The sequence below is a fragment of the Myotis yumanensis genome, unplaced genomic scaffold (genome assembly GCF_028538775.1).
Source record: "Myotis yumanensis isolate MYYU_CA2020_CCGP unplaced genomic scaffold, mMyoYum1.0.hap1 SCAF_7, whole genome shotgun sequence".
NCBI lineage: Eukaryota > Metazoa > Chordata > Mammalia > Chiroptera > Vespertilionidae > Myotis > Myotis yumanensis.
In genome coordinates this window covers 75324363-75335379 of record NW_027223758.1, presented here as the reverse complement: position 1 = coordinate 75335379, position 11017 = coordinate 75324363, and the positions used below count along the sequence as shown (strand labels likewise).

The 11017-nt window shown below is 42.9% G+C and overlaps 1 protein-coding gene across 6 annotated transcripts in view; it reads right to left on the bottom strand.

Moving 5' to 3' along the window:
• Nucleotides 1-2033: 2033 nt before the first annotated feature.
• Nucleotides 2034-11017, bottom strand: part of KIAA1328 (KIAA1328 ortholog) — a 160133-nt gene continuing 151149 nt past the window's right edge. For all 6 annotated transcript variants that reach the window (XM_070421012.1, XM_070421016.1, XM_070421014.1 and 3 more), the window contains one exon: nt 2034-2323. In XM_070421012.1, coding sequence (XP_070277113.1) covers nt 2113-2323 — 211 coding nt within the window. In that variant the 3' untranslated portion in view covers nt 2034-2112. The remainder of the gene's footprint in view (nt 2324-11017) is intronic.

The following is an 11017-nucleotide window of genomic DNA, read 5'->3' as shown; positions in this document are numbered from 1 at the left end:
AAAAGGCAGATTCCTATGTGCCAGGGTTCAATTCATAATGAAAACATTAGACTAGGTACAAATTCACATCTCACTGACACCCAGGAAATGCCCACAGGATGGATACACATGGTGGGGAAGGTGGCATATGAAAAATGTTGATTGATACTCTGCTGGAAATCAATCTTTGCTCTTCCAGTTGCTCATTAAGGGGAGGTAAAGAAACAAATTCCATTCTGTGGCATGTGACCCCCAAAGCCTTCAGTTTAGATCTCACTTATGACTCTTCTAAAGGCAAACAAGCTTCTTAAAGAAGCCACAGTTCTCTTTTCGGTCCTTCTGGCATCCACTGACCCTGGAGGGTGGAGGCCACTGGTGGCCGGAAGGGAGGAGTGTGGTCTGGATGACCCCTGGGAGTTGGGTGCACTTAGGTGGTCATAACACATGGAGCGAGAATGTATGGTCTGCAAACATAACTGAGAAAATGGCCACCCATTTTCCACATGCTTTCTGAAATAGGATGACATTGACTCGGCGACTCTCACGGGGGTGAACTTGAAAAGGACATTGTAGTCGGCAAGGATTTTTAAACTTTTCAAGTGAATGGCTCCAACTCAGTCCTGACCTTGTATTTACTGTGGATCAAGAATATGGTGTTGGGAGGCTCCGAAGCACAAGAGACCTGAGTGAAGGAAGGTGGGGGAGGTGACGGGGCCTCAGCCTGAAGAGACAGTGAGATTTAGATCTGTCCAGGCAGGGAGGCTGCTCAAGGCTTTGTAGGCTGAAATCATCTATTTTGATGGAGAATTCAGGGAAGCCATGCAGGCTCACTAAGTGCAGCTGCCCCGGAGCGGGGGGGGGGGGGGGTCTGACCTGCCTACCAATTCCAAATGATGGAGTCTTGCTCCTAGTTCAAGCCTGGGGTTGGTGAGAGGGAGAGAAAAGCAACACCGTCCAGGTCAAACAGTCATGCAGTAATACACACCAGGGGACACATCTTCCCCTTGCTCCAGTGCCTGGAAAGGGTTAAACTCACTGACTCTGTGCAGTCATCACCCAGCCAGCAGCCTGAGAGGCCGATGAGCCATAGTAAATTGAAGGATGGAGCTCAGAGCTCTGCTGGACAGGCTTTCCCTGGGTCAAGGGGAGGTCCAGTGGGAAATGGGGAGGCTCTGCTGGGGGTGGTGGAGCATAACCGGTGAGTAGAGGTGGCTCTTTGGAGGCATGGGACATTAGCTCTGGGCAGCCAGGGTCTTGGATCCTCATGAAAGAGAGGGAGGGCCGGAGAAAGCCTATCAGACTGCAGGAACTCAGGCTACTATCCCTCTAGTGGTATCTTCTCCAGACACAACCATGGGACACTTGGATCAACAAAATACCGAGAGATTACTCTTAATCCATCCAGGGAAATTGGTGCATGGTAGGAAAAGTGTTTCAGGCTTCTGCCTCCACTGGTGCGGCCACTCTTGTGTGAGTTCATGCTGGTTTCTAGGGGTTGGGTGGGTCCTGTGGGTCCTCCCTCTAGCCCACTGAGCCCTTTTGGTCATGGGGTGCACAGCTGCCAGGCTGATGACCAATGAGCCTGACTCACGTTGGCCTTCAGTATTGCTTGTGATAACAGGTGCACCAACTCCAGCTTCAGAATTAAATGACTACACTTAGATGTAGGTGCGGAGAGAACAGGGTAAGAGGTAAAAGGGTCTGTCCGCCTGAAATTGCTTATGTTTACAAGGGCTACTTTTAAATCGGAGGAATATTTCAGTAGATAGGTTTTCCTTGTGTACAAAAGTGAGCCAACCTTTTCCAGCAGATATTGAGAAGGAAAGACTCTTGAAGCAAGGCTGCATATACAATGGCCTCCACCATGTTGAATTTTCTCATCTCTGCTTGGCATAGAAAAGATACTGCCCGCCATCCCACCCCCCTTAATGTGTTAGCTACTGATGGGTCTAATCAAAACACCCTGGGGTTGTTAGGATGATTTCTATATTCAATACATAACAGAATGCTAGTGAGAAAGGGCCCTGTGAAAGGAGAGACACAATCACTTGCAATTAAAATTTTAAATCCTAGATCGGTATATTAAGAAACCTACAAAGTGCTTATGGAAATTTTGTATCAATTGCTTCGGTGTCAAATGAAAAAGATGTCTTCCAGAATTTGATTCTCCTGTAGGTCATCGGGGGTCCTGCCTGCCCCCATCTTCTTCCGGGTTGATTTTAGAGAACTGAGTCGGCAAGTGCTGTGATTCCAGGCCCCGGCTTCTCTGCAGGGATGGGGCTGAGGTTTAGCAGCAGACTTTGGGCTCAAAGATTGAACTAAATCCAACAGAGATGTCTCATACCTGCAACACACACAACCAGACAGAGAATGATCAGACCAGGGGAACAGAGAACCCAAGGAGCCCACAGAGATGGCTGCCCAGGGCCAGAATGGGACATCCGGAGCAAGTGGGCCGCCCAGGGGCACTTAGGGAAGGTCACACCAGAAGGCACCCTCTGTCTATCCATAAGCTCTTCTCTTCTGCTCACTTCTAACATTTTTTTCTTTAATCTTTAAAAATTTTTATTACATTTATTGGGATAACATTGGTTAACATTATATAAATCTCAGGTGTACAACTTTATAATATAACGTCTACATACATTTTGTGCGCACCACCGGGAGTCTGGTCGCCTTCCATTACCAAACATTTGGCCCCTTCACCCTCTTTATTCCTTCCCCATCCCTTTCCCCTTTGGTAACCATCATTCTTGTTGTCTGTGTCTAAGAGTTTATTTGTGTGTTTTTTGTTTTGTTCATGTGTTGCTTTTTGTTTTATATTCCACATGAGTGAAACCATATGGTTCTTGTCCTTTTCCTTCTGACTTATTTCACTTAGCATAATAATCTCAAGATCCATCCATGCTGCAAATAGCAATATTTTGTCTTTTTTTTAATGGCCGAGTGGTATTCCATTGTATATATGTACCACACCTTCTTTAGCCAATCATCTGTTGAAGGGCACTTGGGCTGTTTATAATGTATTGGCTATCTATATATATAAAAGCCCAAAGACCAGAACGGCATAATGACCAGAATGACTGGAATGACCAGTGGCTATGATGCACACTGTGGCAGCCAACCAGCCTGATCTGGGCCCCGACTGGGCCTCCCCCAGGCTGGCCCGGCCCCTGATCGGCCCCTAACACCCCGATTGGGGGTGAGGTCAGCTGGCCAACTGCCCGCGGCCTCTCCCCAAACCAGCCTGGCCCGATGGGCCTCCATTGGGGTTGGCCGGCTGGACCCCACCCATGCTCAAATTCGTGCACTGGGCCTCTAGTTATAAATAATGCTATAATGAATATAGGGGTACACATATCTTTATGAATACTAATATATCTATTGGCCATCTGTATGTCTTCCCTGGAAAAGTGTCTATTCAGGTCTCTACCCATTTTTTAATTTGATTGTTTTGTTGTTGTTGTTGAGTTGAATGAGTTCTTTATATATTTATATTTATATTTTGGATATTAGCCCCTTATTGGATGTTTTATTTGCAAATATCTTCTCCTATTAGGTTGGCTGCCTCTTTGTTTTGTTGATTGTTTCTTTTGCTGAGTAGAAACTTTTTAGTTTGATATAGTCTCACTCATTTATTTTTCCTTTTACTTCCCTTGTTTTTGGGGCTTGGATAACTATTCTTCATCCTACTAGATGTCAATTGAAATATCACTATTTCAGAGAGGACTTCTTTAACCCCAGTATGTAAATTAGATTGCTCCAATTATTTTTCTTCTCATAATAATTTGCTTTACTTTATAGCACTTCTCACAATTTATAATTATTTATTTATATAGATTTGTTTAATATCTTCCTCCCTTGTTACACTGGAAGCAATATAAGAGCAGAAACCACTGTATCCTTAATGTCAAGTACTCGATAAATAATGAATGAAACTACCTTGTCATTATTTTCTTAAAACTTTTAAATTGTTCAAATAATATAAGAATATGTCTTCATTATAGAAACTGAAATACATAGAATTATACAAAGAAAAATGCAAGTCCTCTCAACACCCTATCCTCCAACCAAATGCAAACCCCATTAGCCTTCCCAGAGAGCACTGTAAACAGTTTAGTATATGTGCTTCCGAATCTTTTTCTGTATAATTAAATGCATGCATGTAATTACACAAATATACACACATGTATTTACAAACTTAAACTGTGCTGTGCTTATGTACTGACCTATGCTCTGCTTTTCCCCTCACTGGAATGTTTCGGAGATTGTTCCACAATCGTGCATATGGATCTACCTAATTCCTGGGAGCTGCAGCAGGGTTCTATTTTATGGATGTGCCATTGCTTTCATTTAAAAGAATCCCCATAGCTTTTATTATCTTACCCTCGCTAAATTCTGTATTTAGCATTCCTGTTCCATTATCTTAAGGGGGGAAAAAGTCAGTATTTGGCAATTAGTGTTGATTTAAGGACAATTTGCTTGAAAACATTTCCTTTACAGAATGCCTTTCTTGAACTTCCTTTCTACCACATTCACACAGATAATGTCGACATAACTTGTTCAATAAGCAAAAAACGGAAGACACAGTGAAGGTTTTAGGAAATCTCAGATAAAGTAGCTCAAATTAGGTTTGCTTTTATCCTGCCATAAAATAGCCAGGTTCACAAAGATCTAGTATCTACCTTCCTTTCAGAGACATTGAATACAGGTGTCTATCAGTGACCCCGTGTGATGGGTAGTTTATTTTCTGACGTCCATGCCAACCAGTGCCCACAGTCTATGAGCAGGTGTGAAGCTCAGGCATCGTTCTGGTGTGGGGATTGGAGAAGTTAGAGCTGCTGTGAGTTCTCTTCTGCCTTCCTAATGCTATCAGTTCTATAGAGACAGTTAAACTGAAACTGTTGGCTCAAAATTTTGACTCCTATCTCTATACCAATTTTGTGGTCCCAACCTCCAGATTTATGAAGTCAGTATCATCTATTGTGTTGGGGCTTTTAAAAAGTGGACCTGCCTGGCTGCTGTGGCTCAGTGGTTGAGCGTCAACCTATGAACCAGGTCACAGTTTGGTTCCCAGTCAGGGCACATGCCTGTGTTTCAGGCTCAGTCCACAGTGGGGGGCACGTAGGAGGCAGCTGATCAATGATTCTTTCTCACCATTGATGTTTCCATCTCTCTCTCCCTCTCCCTTCCTTTCTGAAATCAATAAAAATATATTTTAAAAAAGAACACATCTATGAAATTATTTTAAAAAACCACACCCTGTGAATTCTGAAAAACATTTGGTTCCGAGAGTTTTGGATGAGAGACTGTGGACCTGCATCATTTTTTCTCCTGGCTCTCAGTCCTGAGTTAAGTCTTCACACAAAGATATTATCATGAACAGAAACTGATTTCCAAAAGTTACCCAATCTTCTTCAACAAGACCCACCATTCAAGGTTCATGAGCTATCTACTCTTGGCTTTTTACTATTGTTGTTTGGAAATTTGTGTTAAAGATTGTCACAAGATATGCAAGCAATGTACATGAACTCAGAGATTTTGATATAGAAAGCAAATTTGGGCAAATATGATCATTTGTACAACTACAAAAATAAAATTAAAAAAAAGAATTTTTCTTTTTGTCATTGTAGCAGGAACTATATACAGAGATTAAAACAAAATTATCACCCCTCCTCCCTATGCCTGCACTTTAAGTATTGGAAACCTTAAGGTAGCTTACTTATTTTCTAGCATCTTAATCATTTTGTGAAATCATGTTAGATAATGGCCATTTAATATAAAATGTTCTCTTTTCTATGGAATTGTGACTCCCTACTAATTATGAATTAAAGCCCAAGTTAGTATGGCTGGAAGCCAGAACGACAAATAAAATTTATAGAGCTGAGTGTCGGTTATGCTGAGAGAAAAGCACCATGAGGCAGCTTGGAGTCAAAGAGTGTTACTGCGAGGCTCCACAGTCGAAGCAGCGAGCTGACTGCTGGTGAACATAATGCAGAAACCAGGAGCAAGAGGAGGAGCGCTTGCCTTGCACATTACCAGGCCACAGTGACGCTGGGTGACCCTGCTCGTTAGCATGCACTTTAGAAAGTTCAGGGCACGTATGGATAAGCACTCATCCCATTTTATGCTACACATTATTGAAAACACATTCTATAACATAAATAATTCATCAGTGCGTTGTTTGAAATTTAAGATTACAAAACTGAACGGTAGTGTTCTGTTTTATGACTGTTTGTACTTTCACAGAGAAAGACAATATGGATAGATGGACTTTATAACCTTTATATGAACCTATTAGAAAGAACAACCCAACAGAAAAGAAACAACCTATCCTCTCCACACACACACACACACACACACTGTGTGCCACAGGCGGTTAGCTTCAGGCTTCAGTAAAGCGAGGTGTTTAGTGCTGGCACAGGGACAGAGTGACTGTGAAGTAAGGTGTCCTGCTCACAGAGACACAGGAGAAGCTGGGAGAAAACAGGAGTTCTTGGGGAGGAAATTCTGCCAATTTAAGGTAACAATTATATATTTCCATCCTCTTGCCACAAAGAAGGTGATACAGGCTGGCAGAGGGCAAAATCATGAAGCATAGAGCTCGGTGGGTGTATGGTTAGAGGGCTTGCCTACTTTGTCGGTAAGTGCAGGATGGTGAGCTCTGAGACTGTTTCCCTAACTCTTGATGCAGCTTCATGGAGAAGCATGTTTGAGTTAATATGTGAGCCCACTGGCCATTGTCTATGACACACACCTAAAGTGAACATTGGAGATGGGAGAACATCCAGTCGTTTAGGGAAGGTTAAGGGCAACAACACACGGTGGGTATCCAACTCCCCTATTAAATGCAAGATGGGACACTGAGGTGAAGCAGCTAAGATGCCGTAAATGCCAGCCTGCTGGATTGGCACCATGGTCCCCAGGATGCTCTCCACGATGAAAGATATGAGAGTACACCCAATGTCCCTCCCCTGTGACTGCTACTGGGGGGCGGGGGGAGAGAAACAGTGCAGGAAACTGTACCCGATTTACCGTCCCAACTTCCTTTAGTGCTGGGAGAATTAGAACGATTCCGTAGAAAGGGAGAAAGGAAGGGGAGTCAATGAGGAGAAAACTAGTGTAGCCAAACAGAGTGGAAACATTTCAGTGGTTGTAAACACATGGAGTGGGAAAAGCAGGAACTGATGAGGAAACACCAGTTTTAACACAGCATTACCAAGCCTGCCAGGCCCCGTGGGTTCCCCAGTGCCCTGGCAGTAAAATGGCCCAGACAGATCAACCATCTATCCCAGTTTGGAAGAATTTAAAAAACTGGACGACAAGGAAAAGTCCCATGAATTTGATATTGAAATACAAGAGGTGTCAGTAAGAAAGACCAAGTCTGAGGAAGACTAATGGGAAGACTGGGATCTTCTGGCTCATCAGAGCTGGCCCTGGGCCAGCAGAGAAATTGAACCTGACATTCCTTGTTTGGGTCAAAACCTATGATAAATGGAAAGAATAGGTAAAAGTAAATAAATGGGTTACACTAAGGTGAAAATCCAACGTTATTTTGGTGTCTGAAAAGAGACTCAGAACAAGAGAAACACTCTTAGTTCAGCTTCCAGATGCAGTCTGGGTGCCAAAGCCGCCTCATCTCCGGGAGAGGACAGAGTGGACTGGAAGCAGCAGGTCTGAGCACATCCTTGGTCAGCGCCTCTGCCTGCTGCATCCTTAACCAGGAAGAGCTGCTTAATCACGTTTCCTCCACAAAGAAATTCATTCTAATTGCGAGATTTAACTTTAACACACATTTTCTCATCTCAAAGAGATGTAGGAGTCACGTTTAGAAAACAAGACATTTTATAGCAGTGACTTATACCTCAGATTACATTTGTACACAGATGCAATAAAGAAAAAAAAAGAAAAGGAGAGAAGTTTCACCAGAAACACAGTCACACTGTTGCATTCCTAAGGTAACTTATGAGAGAAACATGGACATTTTCATCCCAACAATCAACCTTGCTAACAGACCAATTTAGGCAATTTCATTTAGCACCACTAATTCCTACCTGCCTCTTTTTAAAAATTGTTTTATTGCTTAAAGTATTACAAAGAGTATTATATATGTCTCCTTTTTTTTCCTCCCCTTGACCTTCCCCTAGCCTCCCCTACCTGCCTCTTTTTAATTTATTTTATGAAATGGTTAATACAAAGAAGAGTGTATGCTTTTTCTAGGTAGTTTATAATTTAGAAAAAATTCCAGGTAGTTTATAATTTAGAAAAAAAAAAAAGTCTAAAGAAAGAGAAGTGTATAAGAAGCAAAAGAGAAATCTACTAAATCTATATATATAAAAGGCTAAGTGTCCGTCTGTCCGACTGGTAGCTATAACGCACATGGATCATCAGGGGCCAGATGCTCAATGCAGGAACTGCCATGATGTGCACTGGCCGTGCTATATAATAAAAGGCTAATATGCAAATTGACCGAACGTGGAAGAACCCGTCACTATGATGCACACTGATTACTAGGGGGCAGATGCTCAACACAGGAGTTGCCCCCTGGTGGTCAGTGTGCTCCCACAGGGGGAACGCCACTCATCCAGAGGCCAGGCTCATGGCTGGTGAGCGCAGCAGCGGTGGCGGGAGCCTCTCCCACCTCTGCAACATTCCCCAAGGGCTCCTGGACTGTGAGAGGGCACAGGCTGGGTTGAGGGACCTCCCGAGTGCACAAATTTCATGCACCAGGCCTCTAGTATTAAAATATTAACAGTGATATATACAGTAGGTGGTATGATTGTAAGTGATTTATATGTTACTTTAAAACATATATATTACCATTGCAATTGTCCCAAGTAAGCACAAGTGCTTAAGTGGTTACTAGTACAAACAGTGGTATCAGTAAAAACTCATTAGAAAATAGATTCTTGAAAGGGTCCTCCCTGACCCTTCTAAAGGGGCCTCTAAGAAGGATGGTGGTTGGTATCATGAGGGGGTGGAAGCTAGATGCCCATTTCATAGCTAATTAATCTTTTCAAAAATTCATCTTTATTGTGTCATAGCTAACTAATCTTACTCAGCAGTTTAAACCTGACTTTGGGACCATAGGCTGAAGGTAGTCACAAGAAAGTAAATTTGAAATAGTTCATTATAGGCCACACAGTATTTCATAATTTTTGTAAAGTACATGAGTATATTTCTTAGAAGTTAATGTTAAGTAGTTTATGGTATTAAGTTATAATTCTAATTCTGTGATATCTTTGATCTTAAACCTCTGATATGAAAAACTTCCATATGTAAGCTTTTCATTTCATTTAAAATTTCATTTTAATCAGATACCCAATGTCAATAATAAATGCTGATTTGTTCCCACCAACTTTGCTACTAACCTATTCCAGACTTAACTTACTCACAGCTTTTTCTACTACAACATGTTCTCCTTTCTTTCAAATAAACAGTTGTGTGAAGGAGAAATGTACTATTTTTTTTTTTTGCCATCAATGACTGGTTAAAAAAGATCTTAGTCCCAGTCTGTTTTTTTTTATACCCAAACACTTGAAAATACCTGTGTTTCAATCAGGAAATGAATGATAACCTGCACTAATGAAATAGTACCAGCACCCAATGGGAACAGAAGTTTCCCCTTCTGTAGAATCTTGAAGCCATCCTCACCCATATGGAAATCCAAATTAACTGAAAAGAGTTAGTTTTTTCTCCCCTTAATAACAGTTTTTTCCTATTTCTGTTTGGAGATCATAAAAGGATAAACTTTACTTTCTTCAATCTAAAATGAGTGTGACACCGGGATTTACCCTTTATGCAACAACAGGAGCAGAGAGAGCACAGAAGACTATGAAGTCTGCAGGGCGTGAAATTAAAATTTTCCCATCGACACAAAAGACTCCAGTGAAGCAATGCTACAAGCCCAGCGTGACACCTTCTGGTTTGAATAAAAGTCAATGCCATGTGACCTACAGTTTGTACACCAGTAGAAACATAGTGCTGCTCACAAAAATATTTATATCCGAGGGAGGAGACAGAAGAATTGGGGCAAGCTGTGGTGAAGCAGAAGCTTCCTTAAGGGGCAGCCCTGTGCGGAGGAGCAGCGGAAGCTGCAGAGCGAGCTGGGGGCATCTGTGAGCAGCGCAGAACCGCCCACTCCCAATGCTCCTGCTGCCCAGGGGCCTGGCTCTGTGTTCCAGGGCCAGTCCATGTCAGTTCTGCATGCATTGGCTGGCTCTTTGTAAAGCATGGTTTGTGTTACACTTATGACCCACCTCTCAGCTTTCACCAGAATCCGGTGCTTCCACCCCAGTCCACTTCTTCCCAACCAAAGCCCAGCAGACGGGAGCTGGGCGTGGGCTGTGTCAGCTGGTCCACAGAGAAGCTGATTCTAGGAACAGCCCATTTCTCAGTCACGGGTAGAGACTGTGAGGCCAGCAGACATGGATGGGGTGAGGGTACACTGAGGACCTGCCCATGAGCTAGTAGGCACAGTGCGTGCTTCCAACCCACATGGGAGGGCCCTGCTTCATTAACAGAGCATCTAGCAGCATCCCGATGGAAGTGCACACAGAATGCCATGTGTGGTAAAGAGTCCATTCTTTGGATTAGAAAACTGTGGTACATCTACACGATGGAATACTATGCTGCTGTAAAAAAGAAGGAACTCTTACCATTTGCAACAGCATGGATGGAACTGGAGAGCATTATGCTAAGTGAAATAAGCCAGTCAATGAAGGAAAAATACCACATGATCTCACTCATTCATGGATAATAAAGACCATTACAAACTTTTGAACAATAATAGATACAGAGGCAGAGCTACCTCAAACTGATTGTCAGACTGCAGTGGAAAGGCCAGAGAGGGTTGGGGGGGCAGGAGGGAGGGGAGTAAGACATCAACCGAAGGACTTGTATGCATGCATATAAGCATAACTAATGGACATAAGACACTGGGGGGTAAGGGAGGGCAGGGGATTGTCAAGGGCGGGGGGGGGGAGGACACATATGTAATACCCTTTGTAATACTTTTAGCAAAAAAAAAAAAAAAATT